The 22,956-nt window shown below is 40.6% G+C and overlaps 1 protein-coding gene across 6 annotated transcripts in view; it reads left to right on the top strand.

Annotated features, from left to right (window-relative positions):
• EZH1 (enhancer of zeste 1 polycomb repressive complex 2 subunit) overlaps positions 1-22,956 on the top strand; it is a 485,968-nt gene that overhangs the window by 390,150 nt on the left and 72,862 nt on the right. For all 6 annotated transcript variants that reach the window (XM_053699400.1, XM_053699426.1, XM_053699407.1 and 3 more), the window contains 4 exons: positions 3,921-3,961; positions 14,986-15,111; positions 15,451-15,629; positions 20,768-20,863. In XM_053699400.1, coding sequence (XP_053555375.1) covers positions 3,921-3,961; positions 14,986-15,111; positions 15,451-15,629; positions 20,768-20,863 — 442 coding nt within the window. The remainder of the gene's footprint in view (positions 1-3,920; positions 3,962-14,985; positions 15,112-15,450; positions 15,630-20,767; positions 20,864-22,956) is intronic.

Genomic DNA, 22,956 nt, shown 5'->3' with positions numbered 1-22,956 from the left:
TCTACATATTCCTATCCACAAGGAACATCATCGGTTCCTGAGGTTCGCATTCCTGGACAAACATTACCAGTTCGTGGCGCTTCCTTTCGGATTAGCCACTGCTCCAAGGATTTTCACAAAGGTACTAGGGTCCCTTCTAGCTGTGCTAAGACCAAGGGGCATTGCTGTAGTACCTTACTTGGACGACATTCTGATTCAAGCGTCGTCCCTTCCTCAAGCAAAGGCTCACACGGACATTGTCCTGGCCTTTCTCAGATCTCACGGATGGAAAGTGAACGTGGAAAAGAGTTCTCTATCTCCGTCAACAAGGGTTCCCTTCTTGGGAACAATAATAGACTCCTTAGAAATGAGGATTTTTCTGACAGAGGCCAGAAAAACAAAACTTCTAGACTCTTGTCGGATACTTCATTCCGTTCCTCTTCCTTCCATAGCTCAGTGCATGGAAGTGATCGGGTTGATGGTAGCGGCAATGGACATAGTTCCTTTTGCACGCATTCATCTAAGACCATTACAACTGTGCATGCTCAGTCAGTGGAATGGGGACTATACAGACTTGTCTCCGAAGATACAAGTAAATCACAGGACCAGAGACTCACTCCGTTGGTGGCTGTCCCTGGACAACCTGTCACGAGGGATGACATTCCGCAGACCAGAGTGGGTCATTGTCACGACCGACGCCAGTCTGATGGGCTGGGGCGCGGTCTGGGGATCCCTGAAAGCTCAGGGTCTTTGGTCTCGGGAAGAATCTCTTCTACCGATAAATATTCTGGAACTGAGAGCGATATTCAATGCTCTCAAGGCTTGGCCTCAGCTAGCGAGGGCCAAGTTCATACGGTTTCAATCAGACAACATGACAACTGTTGCGTACATCAACCATCAGGGGGGAACAAGGAGTTCCCTGGCGATGGAAGAAGTGACCAAAATCATTCTATGGGCGGAGTCTCACTCCTGCCACCTGTCTGCTATCCACATCCCAGGAGTGGAAAATTGGGAAGCGGATTTTCTGAGTCGTCAGACATTGCATCCGGGGGAGTGGGAACTCCATCCGGAAATCTTTGCCCAAGTCACTCAGCTGTGGGGCAGTCCAGACATGGATCTGATGGCCTCTCGTCAGAACTTCAAAGTTCCTTGCTACGGGTCCAGATCCAGGGATCCCAAGGCGGCTCTAGTGGATGCACTAGTAGCACCTTGGACCTTCAAACTAGCTTATGTGTTCCCGCCGTTCCTCTCATCCCCAGGCTGGTAGCCAGGATCAATCAGGAGAGGGCGTCGGTGATCTTGATAGCTCCTGCGTGGCCACGCAGGACTTGGTATGCAGATCTGGTGAATATGTCATCGGCTCCACCTTGGAAGCTACCTTTGAGACGAGACCTTCTTGTTCAGGGTCCGTTCGAACATCCGAATCTGGTTTCACTCCAGCTGACTGCTTGGAGATTGAACGCTTGATCTTATCGAAGCGAGGGTTCTCAGATTCTGTTATCGATACTCTTGTTCAGGCCAGAAAGCCTGTAACTAGAAAGATTTACCACAAAATTTGGAAAAAATATATCTGTTGGTGTGAATCTAAAGGATTCCCTTGGGACAAGGTTAAGATTCCTAGGATTCTATCCTTCCTTCAAGAAGGATTGGAAAAAGGATTATCTGCAAGTTCCCTGAAGGGACAGATTTCTGCCTTGTCTGTGTTACTTCACAAAAAGCTGGCCGCTGTGCCAGATGTTCAAGCCTTTGTTCAGGCTCTGGTTAGAATTAAGCCTGTTTACAAACCTTTGACTCCTCCTTGGAGTCTCAATTTAGTTCTTTCAGTTCTTCAGGGGGTTCCGTTTGAACCCTTGCATTCCGTTGATATTAAATTATTATCTTGGAAAGTTTTGTTTTTAGTTGCAATTTCTTCTGCTAGAAGAGTTTCAGAATTATCTGCTCTGCAGTGTTCTCCTCCTTATCTGGTGTTCCATGCAGATAAGGTGGTTTTACGTACTAAACCTGGTTTTCTTCCAAAAGTTGTTTCTAACAAAAACATTAACCAGGAGATTATCGTACCTTCTCTGTGTCCGAAACCAGTTTCAAAGAAGGAACGTTTGTTGCACAATTTGGATGTTGTTCGCGCTCTAAAATTCTATTTAGATGCTACAAAGGATTTTAGACAAACATCTTCCTTGTTTGTTGTTTATTCCGGTAAAAGGAGAGGTCAAAAAGCAACCTCTACCTCTCTCTCTTTTTGGATTAAAAGCATCATCAGATTGGCTTACGAGACTGCCGGACGGCAGCCTCCCGAAAGAATCACAGCTCATTCCACTAGGGCTGTGGCTTCCACATGGGCCTTCAAGAACGAGGCTTCTGTTGATCAGATATGTAGGGCAGCGACTTGGTCTTCACTGCACACTTTTACCAAATTTTTCAAGTTTGATACTTTTGCTTCTTCTGAGGCTATTTTTGGGAGAAAGGTTTTGCAAGCCGTGGTGCCTTCCATTTAGGTGACCTGATTTGCTCCCTCCCTTCATCCGTGTCCTAAAGCTTTGGTATTGGTTCCCACAAGTAAGGATGACGCCGTGGACCGGACACACCTATGTTGGAGAAAACAGAATTTATGTTTACCTGATAAATTACTTTCTCCAACGGTGTGTCCGGTCCACGGCCCGCCCTGGTTTTTTTAATCAGGTCTGATAATTTATTTTCTTTAACTACAGTCACCACGGTACCATATGGTTTCTCCTATGCAAATATTCCTCCTTAACGTCGGTCGAATGACTGGGGTAGGCGGAGCCTAGGAGGGATCATGTGACCAGCTTTGCTGGGCTCTTTGCCATTTCCTGTTGGGGAAGAGAATATCCCACAAGTAAGGATGACGCCGTGGACCGGACACACCGTTGGAGAAAGTAATTTATCAGGTAAACATAAATTCTGTTTTTCCTTGTTTAGATAAATCGTGTGACCTATGCTTCTGTATGCAGTTAAGATTTTAGAAATTATTCCCCTACAGCAGTTCAAAGCGCTCTTCTACCAATATGGTGACGTTTCCACCTCTAAACCAATAGCTGTGCTAGCATACAGAACCTGTCAGATGACAAGCATGCCTATTGGTTAAGAGGTGGAAATGTCACCTTATTGAAGAAGGGTGCTGTGCCGTGGGCGGCCAGAGGCTCTGACTTAAGCTAGCTGCCGCGGCACAGTCCAGGTGAGTTTAGCACCCTTTTTTGTACTAAATGATCAATGAAGCTCAACATTATTTTTAGTGATGGTAAATCCTTGTGTTTTCTAAACGCTTGTATGTACCATCACTTTTAATTTCCTTAAAATGGTCCCTAACGATGCAAGGTTTAAAACATTTTGTCCTTTCCCTATTTCTGTTTTACACTACAAGGAGCAGGTACAAAAAGTTAATGTAGCCATTTTATTTAATCATTCTAATGATGCTTTATCATTTAATTATCCTGAAGCAGTCTGTGGCTAGATTGGCTGAATCAGCTTTGCAAAAAATTGTACAATCTTTAGGGTCCATTAAGAGGTCAAATGGTGCTAATACTATTTTCTTGGTTAGCACTTGGGTTACAGTGTTAATGATTTGTTAAAACTGCTTCCATGAATATGATTTGTCTAGTTGTTGAACTAAAGAAATGCCTTGGGGGTTGTGTCTATTCCTGCTAAATTTAGTGCTTTTGTGAATAATATGTGGAAGTGATCGACATAAATATTCTTTAAAAATACATCTATTATTTGGTCTGTTATAAATAAATGTAAAATAAATTCAAGGCTTTGACTAGTAGCAAACAACAGTTGCATTGAAAAAGTGATTACATTTAATATTAACCCTTATCCTCTATAAATTTAGTTGAGACGTGCTTTAATTGCTGATGTTCTGCTTTGTAGTTCACATTAAGTTTATAGGTTCTCATCATTTAAATATTATTTTCATTGTGCTGTAGGTTATGGGCTGCACACTGCAGAAAGATCCAGTTAAAGAAAGGTAAGATTTCTAAATGATTGCTGTTAATGCCTAATCTACCAGATATAAGCTTTATGGCCCAAAAGATAACATACTTAAAGTGAAGGTAAACTTTGATGAATGAAAGCCCGTTTTTTTAAAATACTATTAAAAACAGGGGCACTTTCATTCATCAAAGTTTAGAAGGCAGTCATTTTGATTAAAAACTTACCTTTGTTTTTCTTTCATGTAATTGGCAAGAGTCCATGAGCTAGTGACGTATGGGATATACAATCCTACCAGGAGGGGCAAAGTTTCCCAAACCTCAAAATGCCTATAAATACACCCCTCACCACACCCACAATTCAGTTTTACAAACTTTGCCTCCTATGGAGGTGGTGAAGTAAGTTTGTGCTAAGATTTCTACGTTGATATGCGCTTCTCCGCATTGTTGAAGCCCGATTCCTCTCAGAGTACAGCGAATGTCAGAGGGACGTGAAGGGAGTATCACTTATTGAATACGATGATTTCCCTAACGGGGTCTATTTCATAGGTTCTCTGTTATCGGTCATAGAGATTCATCTCCTACCTCCCTTTTCAGATCGACGATATACTCTCAATTTACCATTACCTCTACTGATAACTGTTTTATTACTGGTTTGGCTATCTGCTATATGTGGATGGGTGTCTTTGGGTAAGTATGTTTTTTATTACTTAAGACACCTCAGATATGGTTTGGCACTTTATGCATTTATATAAAGTTCTAAATATATGTATTGTACTTATATTTGCCATGAGTCAGGTTCATGTTATGTATTTCCTTCTGCAGACTGTCAGTTTCATATTTGGGGAATATAAACATTTTTTTAAGAAATTTATTTCTTACCTGGGGTTTAGTCTTTTTTTCAATTGACTACTTCTTGCAAATTGCGGGCGGTATTAGGCCCGCGGGTGCGTCTAATGCTAAACTTTATTGCGTCATTCTTGGCGCGGAAATATTTTTGCCGCGAAAAAATACGTTTATGACGCAATATCGTCATTTCCGGCGCCATACTTGATGCCGAGACCTTTCACACGGTTGCGTCATTAGTGACGCGAGTGTGTCATTTCCGGTTATTTTTGTCGCCAAAAAAGTTTGTTACGTTGTGCGTCATACTTGGCGCCAAACTTTTTCATTATTTCAATACCCCATTGATGTTTGCCTCTTGCCTTTTTCTCTATCAGAGGGCTATGCTATTTGCATTTTTTCCCATTCCTGAAACTGTCATATAAGGAAATAGATCATTTTGCTTTATATGTTGTTTTTTCTCTTACATTTTGCAAGATGTCTCAATCTGATCCTGCCTCAGAAGTTTCTGCTGGAACATTGCTGCCTGACATCGGTTCTACCAAAGCTAAGTGCATTTGCTGTAAAATTGTAGAAATTATTTCGCCAAATGTCATTTGTAATAGTTGTCATGATAAACTTTTACATGCAGATAGTGTATCCATCAGTAATAGTACATTGCCAATTGCAGTTCCTTCAACTTCTAATGTGCATGATATACCTGTAAATTTTAAAGAATTTGTTTCTGATTCTATCCTGAATGCTTTGTCTGCATTTCCACCTTCTAATAAACGTAAAACGTCTTTTAAAACTTCTCATTTAGATGATGAAATTTCAAATGACCAACAGCATAATAATTTATCCTCTTCTTATGAGGATCTATCTGATACAGAAGATCCTTCCTCAGACATTGACACTGACAAATCTACTTATTTATTTAAAATAGAGTATATGCGTTCTTTATTAAAAGAAGTGTTAATTACTTTAGATATTGAGGTAACCAGTCCTCTTGATGTTCAGTCTAATAAACGTTTAAATGCTGTTTTTAAACCTCCTGTGGTTTCTCCAGGGGTTTTTCCTATTCCTGATGCTATTTCTGGTATGATTTTTAAGGAATGGAATAAGCCAGGTACTTCTTTTATTCCTTCTTCAAGGTTTAAAAAATTGTATCCTTTACCAGCAAAATCTATAGAGTTAGATGGGGCTATTTCTACTCTTGCTAAACATACCACTATTCCTATGGAAGATAGTACTTCCTTTAAGGATCCTTTAGATAGGAAGCTTGAATCTTATCTAAGGAAGGCCTATTTATATTCAGGTCATCTTCTCAGACCTGCAATTTCTTTGGCTGATGTTGCGGCTGCATCAACTTTCTGGTTGGAAAATTTAGCGCAACAGGAATTGGATTCTGACTTATCTGCAATATGTTAATCATTTTATTTGTGATGCTATTTATGATATTATCAAAATTGATGTTAGATCCATGTCTTTAGCTATATTAGCTAGAAGAGCTTTGTGGCTTAAATCTTGGAATGCTGATATGACATCTAAATCTAGATTACTATCTCTTTCTTTCCAAGGTAATAAGTTATTTGGTTCTCAGTTGGATTCTATTATTTCAACTGTCACTGGGGGAAAGGGAGTTTTTCTGCCTCAGGATAAAAAACCTAAGGGTAAATCTAAGGCTTCTAACCGTTTTCGTTCCTTTCGTCAGAATATGGAACAAAAACTCAATCCTCCCCCCCCCCCCCCCCCAAGGAATCTGCTTCCAATTGGAAGCCTTCCTCAAATTGGAATAAATCCAAGCCATTTAGGAGACCAAAGTCAGCCCCTAAGTCCGCACAAAGGTGCGGCCCTGATTCCAGCTTAGCTGGTAGGGGGCAGATTAAGGTTTTTCAAGGATATTTGGATAAGATGTGTCCAAAATCAATGGATTCAGAGCATTGTCTCTCAAGGGTATCGAATAGGGTTCAGAGTAAGACCTCCTGTGAGAAGATTTTTTCTCTTGCGTATACCAGCAAATCCAGTAAAAGCTCAGGCTTTCCTGAAGTGTGCTTCAGGGGTAATCATGCCAGTTCCTCTTCAGGAACAAGGTTTGGGGTTTTATTCAAATCTATTCATTGTCCCAAAAAAAGAAAATTTATTCAGACCGGTTCTGGATCTGAAAATTTTGAATCGTTATGTAAGAGTACCAACTTTCAAGATGGTGACTATAAGGACTATTCTGCCTTTTGTTCAGCGAGAGCATTATATGTCCACAATAGACTTGCAGGATGCATACCTTCATATTCCGATTCATCCAGAATATTATCAGTTTCTGAGATTCTCTTTTCTAAACAAGCATTACCAATTTGTTGCTCTTCCATTTGGCCTAGCAACAGCTCCAAAAATCTTTTCAAAGGTTCTGGGTGCCCTACTCTCTGTAATCAGAGAACAGGGTATTGCGGTGTTTCCTTATTTGGACGATATCTTGGTACTAGCTCAGTCCTTACGTCCTGCAGAATTTCACACGAATCAACTAGTGTTGTTTCTTCAGAAACATGGTTGGAGGATCAATTTACCAAAAAGTTTCTTGATTCCTCAGACAAGGGTCACCTATTTAGGCTTCCAGATAGATTCAGTGTCCATGACTCTGTCTCTAACAGACATTCTGACAGTCTCAGTCATTCCCTTCAGTGGCTATGTGCATGGAAGTTTTAGGCCTCATGACTGCAGCATCGGAGACAATCCCCTTTGCTCGTTTTCACATGAGACCTCTACAGCTTTGTATGCTGAACCAATGGTGCAGGGATTATACAAAGATATCACAATTAATATCCTTAAATCCCAATGTACGACACTCTCTGACGTGGTGGATAGATCACCATCGTTTAGTTCAAGGGGCTTCTTTTGATCGGCCAACCTGGACTTTGATCACAACAGATGCGAGTCTTTCAGGTTGGCGAGCTGTTTGGGGATCTCTGACAGCACAAGGGGTTTGGAATTCTCAAGAGGCGAGATTACCAATAAATATTTTAGAACTCCATGCAATTCTCAGAGCTCTTCAGTTTTGGCCTCTGTTAAAGAGAGAACCGTTCATTTGTTTTCAGACAGACAATATCACAACAGTGGCATATGTCAATCATCAGGGTGGGACTCACAGTCCCCAAGCTATGAAAGAAGTATCTCGGATACTTGCTTGGGCGGAATCCAGCTCCTGTCTAATCTCTGCGGTACACATCCCAGGTGTAGACAATTGGGAGGCGGATTATCTCAGCCGTCAGACTTTACATCCAGGGGAGTGGTCTCTCCATCCAGATGTATTTTCTCAGATTGTTCAGATGTGGGGTCTTCCAGAGATAGATCTCATGGCCTCTCATCTAAACAAGAAACTTCCCAGATATCTGTCCAGGTCCAGGGATGTACAGGCGGAAGCAGTGGATGCGCTGACACTTCCTTGGTGTTATCATCCTGCTTATATTTTCCCGCCTCTAGTTCTCCTTCCAAGAGTGATCTCCAAAATCATCATGGAACAATCATTTGTGCTGCTGGTGGCTCCAGCATGGCCACACAGGTTTTTGTATGCGGATCTGGTTCGGATGTCCAGTTGCCCGCCTTGGCCACTTCCTTTACGGCCAGACCTACTATCTCAAGGTCCGTTTTTCCATCAGGATCTCAAACCATTAAATTTGAAGGTATGGAAATTGAACGCCTAGTACTAAGTCATAGAGGTTTCTCTGACTCAGTGATTAATACTATGTTACAAGCTCGTAAATCTGTCTCTAGAAAGATTTATTATAGAGTTTGGAGGACTTACATTTAATGGTGTTCTTCTCATAAATTCTCCTGGCATTCTTTTAGAATTCCTAGAATTTTACAGTTTCTTCAGGATGGTTTGGATAAAGGTTTGTCTGCAAGTTCCTTGAAAGGACAAATCTCCGCTCTTTCTGTTTTATTTCACAGAAAGATTGCTATACTTCCTGATATACACTGTTTTGTACAGGCTTTAGTTCGTATTAAGCCTGTCATTAAATCAATTTCCCCTGCTTGGAGTCTTAATTTGGTTCTGAAGGCCTTACAGGCTCCTCCATTTGAACCTATGCATTCTTTGGACATTAAACTACTTTCTTGGAAAGTGTTGTTCCTTTTGGCCATCTCTTCTACTAGAAGAGTTTCTGAGCTATCTGCTCTTTCTTGTGAGTCTCCTTTTCTGATTTTTCATCAGGATAAGGCAGTTTTGCGGACTTCTTTTCAATTTTTACCTAAAGTTGTGAATTCTAACAACATTAATAGAGAAATTGTTGTCCCATCCTTATGCCTAATCCTAAGAATTATTTGGAAAGATCCTTGCATGCTTTATTATTTATTATGTGGAAGCTACTAAAGATTTCAGGAAGACTTCCAGTCTATTTGTTTTATTTTCTGGTCCTAGGAAAGGTCAGAAGGCTTCTGCTATTTCCTTGGCTTCTTGGTTGAAACTTTTGATTCATCAAGCCTCAGAGAATTACAGCTCATTCTACTAGATCAGTCTCCACTTCGTGGGCTTTTAAGAATGAAGCTTCAGTTGATCAGATTTGCAAAGCAGCAACTTGGTCTTCTTTGCATACATTTACTAAATTCTACCGTTTTGATGTATTTGCTTCTTCGGAAGCAGTTTTTGGTAGAAACGTTCTTCAGGCAGCTGTTTCAGTTTGATTCTTCTGCTTTTGATTTAAGTTTTTTTCTTTCAATTATGAAAATAAACTTATTTTTTTGGGTTGTGGATTAATCTTTTCAGCGGAAAATGGCTGTTTTTATTTTATTCCCTCCCTCTCTAGTGACTCTTGAGTGGAGATCCACATCTTGGGTATTGCTATCCCATACGTCACTAGCTCATGGACTCTTGCCAATTACATGAAAGAAAACATAATTTATGTAAGAACTTACCTGATAAATTCATTTCTTTCATATTGGCAAGAGTCCATGAGGCCCACCCTTTTTATGGTGGTTATGATTTTTTGTATAAAGCACAATTATTTCCAAATTTCTTTTGTTGATGCTTTCTACTCCTTTCTTTATCACCCCACTGCTTGGCTATTTCTTAAACTGAATTGTGGGTATGGTGAGGGGTGTATTTATAGGCATTTTGAGGTTTGGGAAACTTTGCCCCTCCTGGTAGGATTGTATATCCCATACGTCACTAACTCATGGACTCTTGCCAATATGAAAGAAATGAATTTATCAGGTAAGTTCTTACATAAATTATGTTTTTTCACAGCCAGAGCAGCTTCCCCCACACGGAGATCCTCTCTTCACACATCATCAATTACTAATCCAGCTTCCTCCAATCACGGCATGGCCTCAGGCATTGACTACCCTGGGGGGAAAGCTGTGATTGGAGGAAGCTGGATTAGTCATTGATGACGTGTGAAGAGAGAATCTCCGGGTGGGGGAAGCTGCTCTGGCTGTGCAAAGAAGAGAGGTAAGTTTTTAATCAAAACAGCTGCTTTGTAAACTTTGATGAATGAAAGTGCCCCTGTTTTTAATAGTATTTTTTAAGAACGGGCTTTCATTCATCAAAGTTTACCTTCACTTTAAAGGGAGTTTGTTGCATTTTGACTTATTCTAAAAAAGTAACAAAATAGACTTATGAATGTACAGTAATCTGCTATACATTTTGTTCATGGACTTCTTTCAATGGACACTGATTCAAATAGAACATGACATTTTAAGCAACTTTCTAAATTACTCATTATCAAATTTTCTTCATTCTCTTGGTATCTTTATTTGAATTGCAAGAATGTAAGTTTAGATTCCGGCCCATTTTTGATGAACAACCTGGGTTGTTCTTGCTGATTGGTGGATAAATTCATCCACCAATAAAAAAATGCTGTGTAGAGGTCTGAACCAAAAAAAGCCTAGATGCCTTCTTTTTCAAATAAAGATAGCAAGAGAAAAAAAAGATAATAGGAGTAAATTAGAAAGTTGCTTAAAATTGCATGCTCTATCTGAATCATGAAAGAAAACTATTTGGGTTCAGTGTCCTTTTAAGTTACTGACTAGAAATCATATTGTAAAATTATGTGTGAAGGGGACAGCAAGATGTTAATCATCTTATTCTTTGTATTTGGCAACAGTGGGGTTAATCGTCAATGTGGTGTAAGTTATTAATAAGTTGTTAATCACCACTCTCCTGTGACTTAGAGTGATTGCTAAACACCCTTGCAGCCAGTAAATGGAGAATAATTATTAAGCTCCAGTACAGTAAGCATCACTGTACTATGTGTTACTTATAGCTAAGTGGTAAATCATCACTCTTTATTTTACTGACTGATGTTCGCTGATCATCACTCTCTTGTGTTTAGTGGGTAGTAAATATGATAACCATTAGTTAATTAATTAGAAAGCAAGGTCATGTTTAATAAACCCTGCACTGTATGTTAGTGCGTAAGTATGGGTATGTTTAATAGGGCTCTCTGTGTTATAAATACATCTACTTTAATGGGCCATATAAGATTACTAGAAAGCCTCACTTAAACAAAGATAAGCAGGGTCTCCAGCACTTTATCAAACAGACTTTATTTGAACACAAAAATGAAAAAGAAAGCCTCACTTAGTTGGTCAGCCTGTTCTGGTACCTAAAATGATGTATCTGCCAGTGAATAGTGCATATAATGGACTTGAATTAGCTGGTGGGGGTACAATAACTGTAAAATTTGGTGTAACTTCAGGTGGACATGACAAATTTGTTATTACATTGTAGAGATAAAATAATTTGAGAAATCAGGTGATAGTGTAAGCTTTAGAGGTGTAATGTGCTGAAATATACATACATTCATACATATATATATATATATATATATATATATATATACACCCTGTTCCAAATTATTATGCCAATGATATCTTTCTCATTTACCTAAATAATTGATGTAAACAACAGTCAGCATAATTCTCATGTTATCAACTATGAGTACAATTCAAATTTTATTGAGCAAACCTCCTAATGATAACAGTATTTTTTTTTTTCAAAATAAAAAACTTACAATGCACTGTTCCAAATTATTACGCACAGTAAGTTTCAAAACACTTTATAGGTTGTAAACAACTGAAAATTGTCATTTGTTGTGTTTGCAGCATATTTACTGAAATCAATCAAACTTTGAACAACATTTTAACTTTTTAAACATTTTAACAGGTCACGTTATATTTTAACCAGTGATGTGCAGTCACTAGAGGCAGGTGAGGCAGTGCTTCACCTCTCATATGGGCAAATATATATTTTTTTTATTGGCTTTAAAAAAAAAATTGTAAATTTTTTCCCCCAGCATTTTTTTTTCTCACAGCTATATGTTGTGCAATGAAGAGGCACAATCAGGTCTGCCCACCATTACACAACATGCTGCGCCATCTACTGGATGCAAGTGGTTAAGATCATTGCATGGCTCATTAACTGCTTATTTGAGGCAGTCCTATTTGGGCTGAACCAATCCAGTGAGAGGCATTAGTAAGTGGAACATAGGGTTGGGGCTGGATGTTAAATCATATAAAACAAAACAAAAACGCAAAAAAACAACTTTCATATATTTTGTTGCTGTCCTGTGAACCTGCTAGCTTTGCTAAAGTGAAAAAGAGAGTTCTGTTCTTCCCCTCTAAGTGCAGTGGAATGTGCCACTGTCACTTCCTGAATCCTTACAGAGCAGGAGAGAGGCACAGAGAGCAGTGTTTCACCCACATCTTATTAAAGTAAGATTTTACTGAAAGATTCTGTTAGTTAAAATGATAATTTAATGAATGTGGTTTAGTGTTTGTTTACTCTTTTATAGCAGGGTCGTTTTTGTATTTTGTTTACTCAAACTTTACACCCACTAACTTAGCAGCTTGCCTCTGTACTTCACACTAAATTATAGACTAATTTTCTGAACTCTCTGTAGCTCTGCTGTTTTATTACTTTAAAATGCAGTGGTCCCCCCCTTGTGTGTGTGTGTGTGTGTCTCTCTATCTCTATCTATCCATCTCTCTCCTTATGTGTTGTTCTCCCCATGGTCTCTTTCTCTCTCTGTCTCTCTTCCTCCCCCTCTGACTTTCATCCCTTATGTAATGAAAGAATCTATAAGCATAATTTGCAGCATTAAAGTAAAATGTATGTTTTAAACATATTTTAATGGGCATGGATTTCTAGATCTCATAATCAGAGCAAGCATTGTGTTATCTGGCAAGAGTTTCTGTTACAATCCTTTTAGACTAAAATCAGATGTTTACTAAGTTGACCAGTTTTCCAAGACACCATTTAAAGGGACATGAAACCCATATGAAACCCATATGCAAATTTAAATAACTTTCCAATTTACATCTAATATCTAATTTTCTTTATTCTTTTGATGTCCTTTGTTGAAAATCATATCTAAATATGCTCAGTAGCTGCTGATTGGTGGCTGCACATAGATACCTCATGTGATTGGCTCACCCATGTGCATTGCTATTTCTTCAACAAAGGATATCTAAAGAATGAAGGCGTATCCTAGCCACTGCCTCACCATCCTCTGACGTCACTGCACGTCACTGATTTTAACATAGGACCCCTTATTTGATAGCAGCTTCACAAGTCTTGCATCCATTGAACTTGTGAGTTTTTGGACAGTTTCTGCTTGAATTTGTTTGCAAGATGTCACAATAGCCTCCCAGAGCTGCTGTTTGGATGTAAACTGCCTCCCACCCTCATAGACCTTTTGCTTGAGGATGCTCCAAAGGTTCTCAATAGGATTGAAGTCAGGGGAGGATGGAGGCCACACCATGACTTTCTCTCCTTTTATCCCCATAGCAGCCATTGATGCAGAGGTATTCTTTGCAGCATGAGATGGTGCATTGTCATGCATGAAGATGATTTTATTACGGAAAGCATAGTTCTTCCTTCTGTACCAGGGAAGGAAGTGGTCAGTCAGGAACTCTACATACTTTGCAGAGGTCATCTTTACACCTTCGGGGACCCTAAAGGGGCCGGCCAGCTCTCTTCCCATGATTCCGGCCCAAAACATGACTCGACCACCGCCTTGCTGACGTCGCAGCCTTGTTGAAACAGGGTAACCATCCACTACTCCATCCATCTGGACCATCCAGGGTTGCACGGCACTCATCAGTGAACAGGACTGTTTGAAAATTAGTCTTCATGTATTTTTCTGCCCAATGCAGTCGTTTCTGCTTGTGAGCATTGGTTAGTGGCGGCCGAATGGAAGGTTTATGCACAGTTGCAAGACTCTGGAGGACCCTACACCTTGATGTCCGTTGGACTCCAGAGGCACCAGCAGCTTCAAATATCTGTTTGCTGCTATGTAATGGTATTTTAGCAGCTGCTCTCTTGATCCGATGCATGGGTCTGGCAGAAATCTTCCTCAATGTGCCTTTATCTGCACAAACCCGTCTGTGCTCTGAATCAGCCACAAATCTCTTAATAGTGGGATGATCACGCTTAAGTTTTCGTAAAATATCTAATGTTTTCATACCTCGTCCAAGGCCTTGAACTATTTCACTCTTTTCGGCAGCAGAGAGATCCTTTTTCTTCCCCATATTGCTTGAAAATGGTGCTCTGCTTAATAATGTGGAACACCCTCCTTTAGTAGTTTTTCCTCACCTGGCAATCTAATTATCACAGGTGTCCGAGATTGTTTTCAGTGATCAAAAGAGCCCTGAGACACAATGCCTTCCATGAGGTAAACTGAAAAAAAAAAAATTAATCTTTGTGACACTGAAATAGAATTTGCATAATAATTTGGAACAGGGTGTATATACTGTATATGCCCTATTCAAGACTGTGATGCTAAATAAATATATTTCCATTAAATATTATCTGGAAGAGTAATTACTTTCCATCTAAAGGGTAGGAGAGTCCACGGCTTCATTCATTACTATTGGGAATCAAGAACCTGCCCACCAGGAGGAGGCAAAGACTCCCCAGCCAAAGGCCCAAACACCTCCCCCACTTCCCTCATCCCCCAGTCATTCTTTGCCTTTCGTCACAGGAGGATGGCAGAGAAGTGCCGTAGTTTCGGAGTAGTCTCTTATGGAGGGTAGTACTCTTCGCATTGGGACTGGAGTTTTAAGTAGTCCTGTCAGCCTCTCAGTAAGAGCCTGGGCGAAAGTTAGAGTCCGGAGATGCAGGGAGAGTCTTTCTGCGAAACCATCCCGACTCATATTAATTTATAGTACCAAATATTTTTTTCCACTTTAGCTTAACAACTCAAACCTTTCTTATTTAAGCCGCTCATTAGATTTATATTTATTTCAGATAATTCTGCTAACCAGGTGTACAATTACCAGCCATGTGACCATCCAGATCATCCCTGTGACAGCACTTGTCCCTGCATCATGACGCAGAATTTCTGTGAAAAATTTTGCCAGTGCAACCCAGATTGTGAGTGATGATTCTGTAATTATACATATACTTTTTAGTTTCAATGTTGTACATTTAACAGAGCCAGCAAGGTTTTACAATGGGGCATATAGTCAAGTGCTTTTCTAGAGTAGCTCATGGGGTTATAGTGTAACTAAAAAAGGAAAGGAAGACTACTAGTGCAGGTATGATACAAGATTTCTACAACATGGTATGAATCTAGCCTAGTGGAATTAGTCTTCAGCATGTCTTGTTTGTGGGTGTGTTTGAATAATGCAAAGTTTCCTTTGAATATATCCCATAGTAATTTATTTAACATGTGCTATTGTGTTACTCTATTTTACTTTTCCTTTTGGACAGGTCAGAACCGCTTCCCTGGGTGCCGCTGTAAAACGCAATGTAACACCAAGCAGTGTCCTTGCTACTTAGCCGTCAGAGAGTGTGATCCTGACCTTTGCTTAACTTGTGGGGCATCTGAGCACTGGGAATCCAAGGTCGTCTCATGCAAAAACTGTAGCATCCAGAGAGGACTAAAGAAGGTTTGTGACCTGTTGATGGTGAAATGTTGATTTATAAGTCAGTTATAAAGATGCACCTTGGCAGTGATTTATTTATGTTGTTTAAAGCAGATGTTTCTATCTAAAGGGGAGGAGAGTCCACGGCTTCATTCATTACTTGTGGGAAATAAGAACCTGGCCACCAGGAGGAGGCAAAGACACCCAGCCAAAAGCTTAAATACCTCCCCCACTTCCCTCATCCCCCAGTCATTCTTTGCCTTTCGTCACAGGAGGTTGGCAGAGAAGTGTCGGAAGATTCAGAGTAGTCTCTTATGGAGGGTAGTACTCTTCGAAATGGGACTGGAGTTTTAAGTAGTCCTGTCAGCCTCTCAGTGAGAGCTTGGGTGAAAGTTAGAGTCCGGAGATGCAGGTATAGTCTTTCTGCGAAACCATCCCGACTCATATTACTCATATTAACAGCTCCACAAGCAATCAGCGTCGACGAGTTTCACTGCCTGCTTCCTACACTCAAGTCCATGTCAGGAGTGATGCTACTACACTGTCACACTTGAGAGGCCGTGTTCCTGTTCCACGGCGTAGATTTTGGTAAGATCGATTCCTTTTTATACACATAATGACAATGCAGAAGACAGGGTCACAGTGTGATGCCTTTTATCTTTATAGAATAAGGGTTAACATCCCTAGTAAGGGAATTATTAAACAGGGGGGCGTTTATACATAATATTGTTTATTGTGTCATTGCTGCGATATGTGTGAGATGAGGCTTTGGCAATGGGTGAACTTTAGTTTTCTTCCGGGAGTATTGCGCAGCTGTTTTTGGCACATTTTCTCCCTAGTGCAGGGGCAGTCCTGCGAGGCATTCCTGCTGACCAGGTGTGGCCTAATCTACTTCCTTGTTTGACTGACGGTGCAGGAGACATAACGGTTTCTGTGGTCTGGGTCCTAGGAGGTGGTGAGTGCCCCGGCCATGAGGGCTCCCCGTCCCGTGAGTTGTGTCCAACACATTCATCTCCGAGTACACATGCAGCGCCCCAGGGCATGTCTATCTCTCCTTCGGGGGAAATTTGTTGGCCGTCAGACTTTGCGGACGGCGGTCTCGAAGGTGATTAGTGCCTTACCACGTTCTGCTAAGCGCAAGAGTAAGGTAAAATATGGCGATCCGGTCCAGGAGTCATATACTCCTATGGATATCTCGGAAAGGTTATCCGCTGACGAGGACGACTCCGACTCTTCTGAGGTTGGAATCTATGTCATCTAAAGCTCCGTCTGCAGAGGAGCCTGGCTTTAGGTTTAGGATGGAAAATTTGCGCTTTTTGCTGAAGCAGGTGCTTGCTACTCTCAAAGTACCCAAACCGAAACTACCGGAGGAACCTTTGATTCCTAAGCTTGATAAAGTGTATGAGGACAGGGTGGCACCTCAAACCTTCCCGGTTCCTGTTAAGATGACTAATATTATTAAGAATGAATGGGTGAGAATAGGTTCTTCATTTTCCCCTTCTTCCTTTTTTTATAACAACAGTAGACCCCATTAAAGTTAGCTGAAATTATCATATTGGGATCCCCCAACACAGTAATCTGCTTATATTGTAATATGTCAAAAAGTTAGATTATGTATATTAGTTGTGAAAATATATGTATATTTTCACAACTAATATACATAATCTAACTTTTTGACATATTACAATATAAGCAGATTACTGTGTTGGGGGATCCCAATATGATAATTTCAGCTAACTTTAATGGGGTAATCTGATCTCAAAAGCTCCTGAGTGCGTTTTTAACTTTGTATTTTTCTTTAATTAATTTTTAATTTATATTGGTTAATAAAAGTTATATTTTAACGTCAAGGAACCCTTGCTCACTCAGTCATTGCAGTTACCAAAGTTGCCACTATACAATGGAATTTATTCATCTAAGATGATCTATTCTATAGAGTCTTTGTTACCCATAAACATTCTGGATCTGAGAGTGATCTACAATGCTCTTCTGACCTGGCCTCAGTTGGCTTCGGTTCAGTTTCTCAGGTTCCAGTCAGACAACATAACGTCAGTTGCCTACATCAATCATTAGGGAGGAACAAGGAGTTCCTTGGCGATGGCAGGTCTCCAAAGTAATTCAGTGGGCGGAGACCCATTCTTGTTGTCTGTTGGCAATTCATATCCCAGGGGTGGACAACTGGGAGGCGGATTTTCTGAGCAGACAGTCCTTTCATCCGGGGGAGTGGGAACTTCATCCGGATGTGTTCTCCAGTCTGACCCTCAAATGGGGTCAGCCAGAGTTGGATTTTATGGCATCCAGGTGGAATGCCAAAATTCCGAGGTACGGGTTGGATCCAGAGATCCTCTGGCAGACCTTTGGTCCTTCAATCTAACATTTCTGTTTCCTCCGTTTGCTCTCCTTCCTCGAGTGATTGCCCGGATAAAACAGGAAAGGGCTTCAGTGATTCTTATAGCACCGGCCTGGCCTCGCACGATCTGGTATGCAGACCTGGTGAAGATGTCATCTCTACTTCCTTGGAGGCTTCCGCTTCAAACGGATCTTCTGATTCGGGGATCCTTTCATCATCCAAATCTAGATTCTCTGAAGCTGATTGCTTGGAGATTGAAAGGCTGATTCTAGCCAAGCGAGGTTTTTCTGACTCAGTCATAGACACTTTGATTCAGGGTCATAAGCCTGTCACTAGAAAGATTAATTATGAGATTTGGCGTAAATACCTTTATTGGTTGGAATTCAAGGGCTACTCCTGGAGTAGAGTTAGGATTCCTAGAATTTTATCTTTTCTCCAGGAAGGATTGGAGAAAGTCTTATCTACAAGTTCCTTATAGGGTCAAATTTCAGCATTATCTATCCTGTTACACAGGTGTCTAGCTGATGTCCCTGATGTTCAGTTTTTTGTCAGGCCTTCAGCAGAATTAGGCCTGTTTTTAGACCAGTTACTCCTCCATGGAGTCTTAATTTAGTTCTCAAAGTTCTTCAAGGAGTTCCGTTTGAGCCTATGCATTCCTTAGATATCAAGTTGTTATCTTGGAAAGTTTTTATTTCTGGTAGCGATTTCTTCTGCTCGCAGAGTGTCTGAGTTTTCAGCGTTACAATGTGAGCCCCCTTACCTTATTTTTCATGTGGATAAGATCGTCTTACGTACGAAATTCGGATTTCTCCCCAAGGTTGTTCCTGATCGAAACATTAATCAGGAGATTGTTGTACCTTCCTTGTGTCCTTATCCCTTTTTTAAGAAGGAGAGGCTCTTACACAATTTGGATGTAGTTTGTGCTTTAAAGTTGTCTTTTCAGGCGACTAAAGACTTTTGCCAGTCTTCCTCTTTGTTAGGGGTATTTTCAGGCACACGTAGGGGACAGAAAGCTACGGCTGTTTCTTTTTGGCTGAAGAGTGTTATATGTTTGGCATACTAGTCTGCTGGACAGCAGCCTCCTGAAAGCATTATGGTTTCCTCCACTAGGGTTGTTGCTTTTTCATGGGCATTCGAAAATGAAGCTTCTGTGTATCAGATTTGCAAGGTAGCAATTTGGTCTTCTTTTCACATTTTGTAAGGCTGCAATTTGGTCTTCTTTTCACACTTTTACAAAGTTTTGCGAGTTTGATACTTTTGTCTCAGTTGAGGCTACTTGTGGGAGATAGGTTCTTCATGCAGTGGTGCCTTCCGTTTAGGTATCCTGTCTTGTCCCTCCCGTATCATCCGTGTACTCTAGCTTGGGTATTGGATCCCATAAGTAATGAAGATGATCCGTGGACTCATCGTGTCTTTAAGAAGAAAAGAAAATTTATGCTTACCTGATAAATTTATTTCTTCTTAAACACGATGAGTCACGGCCCGCCCTGTCTTTTATGACAGGATGTTATCAGTCATCAGGGGGCGGCGTTGCATCAGCAGCTCTTGTGAGCTGCTGGTGCAATGCTGAATACGGAGAGCGTATTGCTCTCCGCATTCAGCGAGGACTTGCGGACCTGATCCGCACTGTCGGATCAGATCCGCAAGACCTTTCATAATTCGGCCTCTAAGATTCTTTCTTGGAAGGTTCTATTTCTGTTAGCTATTGCATTGGCACGCAGAGTATCTGAGTTGGCGGCCTTGCAATGTGAGCCTCCTTATCTGGTGTTTCACGCTGAAAGGCTGTTCTTCATACTGGTTTGGGACTCCTTCCCAGGGTTGTGTCTAACCGTAACATAAATCAGGAAATCGTTGTTCTTTCTTTGTGTCCTAACCCCTCTTCTCCTAAGGAGAGGTTACTTCATAATTTGGATGTGGTTCGAGCTTTGAAGTTCTATTTTCAGGCTACGAAGGATTTCAGACAGGCTACATCTTTTTTTGTGGTGTATTCAGGGAAGCGCAGGGAGCAGAAAGCCTCTGCAACTTCTTTGTCCCTTTGGTTGAGGAGCAGGATTCACTTAGCCTATGAGACAGCGGGACATAAGCCTCCTCAGAGGATCATGGCTCATTCGACTAGAGCTGTGGCTTCTTTGTGGGCCTTCAAGAATGAGGCCTCTATGTAGCAGATTTGTAAGTCAGCTACCTGGTCCTCCTTACATACCTTTACAAAATTTTACAAGTTTGACGTTTTTGCTTCGGTGGTAGCAGTTTTTGGGAGAAAGGTTTTACAGGCTGTGGTGCCCTCAGATTAGGGTCCTCCTCTTGCCCTCCTGTTTTCATTCAGTGTCCTCTAGAGCTTGGGTATTTGTTCCCACAAGTAATGAATGAAGCCGTGGACTCTCCTCCCCTTTAGATGGAAAATATTAATTATGCTTACCTGATAATTTCCATCGTGGGGAGGAGAGTCCACGGCTCCCGCCCGTTGCTCCGGTGGGTGGACCTAAATTTAGTTTTTTGTTCTTCTGGCACCATTTATACCCTGATATTTCTCCTACTGTTCCTTGTTCCCTCTGCAGAATGACTGGGGGATGAGGAAAGTGGGGGAGGTATTTAAGCCTTTGGTTGGGCTGTCTTTGCCTCCTCCTGGTGGCCGTAGACTCTCCTCCCCACGATGGAAATTAAATGATCAGGTAAGCATAATTTATATTTTCTCTGTCTCTTACCCTCTTATATTTCTTGCATGCAGCATGAATAGAGCAGGTGTGCTGCAAGCGTGATTTTCTGTTGTGACTTGTGTCTTCTTGTAACTGATTGTCACCGTCTATTTATCTAGCACCTACTACTGGCCCCTTCAGATGTTGCTGGTTGGGGTACCTTCATCAAAGAATCTGTCCAGAAGAATGAATTCATCTCAGAATATTGTGGTGAGGTAAGTGGAGCTTTCCTTTAAAGCCCAGAAGCCTATTGTAAATAGAAAGTATTACTTTGTCACGTATGTGTTTCTACTGAAAATATGGGCCAGCTTTTGTAAAAAGAGAGGGAAATTAAAAAAAATGAAGCATTGTGATCTTAATGCAATATTCTGATATTTATAATATTTAAATGTTGTTATGCTTTTTAAAGTAATTCAGAGCCACTTTATTATCTTCCCTCTCGTTCCTTCTCACTCTCCCCTTCATCTGCATTTTTTTTTTAACTACCTAGTGCGGGATTGCTAGTCCCTCATGTCCTTTTAGCTTTATCTTATTAGTAAGACATGAGCAGCTTTTCTGTGTGTGCAGTAGAAGATAACAGCCAGATACATTACCCAATAAGAGCCGATACCTGCCCTCAGTTTATTGTGAAGGCTAAACTACTTCCTCTGCCATTTCACCGTGTATCTGATAACTGCTATTATTCTATCATCGTATTGTTGCTGATCCCTCTCCCCTGATTGTAGACCTAATGTTATGTTCTTTAAGTTTTCTGTTTTATAATTTAAGGTGCTATGGTTTAAAATGTAATAAGTTTGTAGTCTGTGTTTATTTTATTCTAATTATTACATGAGACATAACATAAATATATATATATATATATATGTACAGAGGTGCAAATGTGGAATTTATATAGTACAAGAACATGGAACAGATATGCAAACTATGCTAGGTATGTGAAGATCCATTTATATATATAAATGCACACTTTTCAATGAGCTCAAGAACTTTTAAAGCATATGTTCTCCCCTCCTAAATTAGCATATTCAATTAAATATATTATATAAAACCCCAGTCTATTTTGATAATCTATTGAAACAGATTTTTTGCAAAGTTTCTCTGGAAGACATGCAAGACTGCTTGAATTTGAGGAGCGCTGCTATAGCTGTTCTGGCTAGACAAGTCCTGGCTTGCTGATATGATCTCTAAGAACAGACCGCTCTCTTTCCCTTTTCAGAGAAATATTTTGTTTGGACCAGGCCTGGATGCATTTTATACTACAATTGCTGGAGGTAAGGCAGCTATACTGCCACAAGATATAAAGTCAAAGGCAAAATTAAGTCTGAAGGTCCATTTCACTCTTTTCAACAATCTAAGATTTATAAAACCCTCTCTTCCACTGGATTTAGACCAGGCAGTGTTGGGTTTTCAAGAGGCTTTTGGTGAGCCTGCTGTTTAGGTAAACAAGCTAAGAAACCCACTACTACTACTTTAAAGTCAGCATGATGGTGCAGCCTGGTTTCAGACAGCTCTGGTAGTTAGGTTTCTTTCATGTAATTAGCAAGAGTCCATGAGCTAATGACGTATGGGATATACATTCCTACCAGGAGGGGCAAAGTTTCCCAAACCTCAAAATGCCTATAAATACACCCCTCACCACACCCACAATTCAGTTTTACAAACTTTGCCTCCGATGGAGGTGGTGAAGTAAGTTTGTGCTAGATTCTACGTTGATATGCGCTCCGCAGCAAGTTGGAGCCCGGTTTTCCTCTCAGCGTGCAGTGAATGTCAGAGGGATGTGAGGAGAGTATTGCCTATTTGAATGCAGTGATCTCCTTCTAAGGGGTCTATTTCATAGGTTCTCTGTTATCGGTCGTAGAGATTCATCTCTTACCTCCCTTTTCAGATCGACGATATACTCTTATATATACCATTACCTCTGCTGATTCTCGTTTCAGTACTGGTTTGGCTATCTACTATATGTAGATGAGTGTCCTGGGGTAAGTAAGTCTTATTTTCTGTGACACTCCTAGCTATGGTTGGGCACTTTGTTTATAAAGTTCTAAATATATGTATTCAAACATTTATTTGCCTTGACTCAGAATGTTCAACTTTCCTTATTTTCAGACAGTCAGTTTCATATTTGGGATAATGCATTTTAATTTAAACATTTTTTTCTTACCTTAAAATTTGACTTTTTCCCTGTGGGCTGTTAGGCTCGCGGGGGCTGAAAATGCTTCATTTTATTGCGTCATTCTTGGCGCGGACTTTTTTGGCGCAAAAATTCTATTCCGTTTCCGGGGTCATACGTGTCGCCAGAAGTTGCGTC

The sequence above is a fragment of the Bombina bombina genome, chromosome 1 (assembly GCF_027579735.1).
Source record: "Bombina bombina isolate aBomBom1 chromosome 1, aBomBom1.pri, whole genome shotgun sequence".
Classification (NCBI taxonomy): Eukaryota; Metazoa; Chordata; class Amphibia; order Anura; family Bombinatoridae; genus Bombina; species Bombina bombina.
Note: the sequence above shows the minus strand (reverse complement) of the source record. Positions and strands in the feature narration are given on the sequence as shown.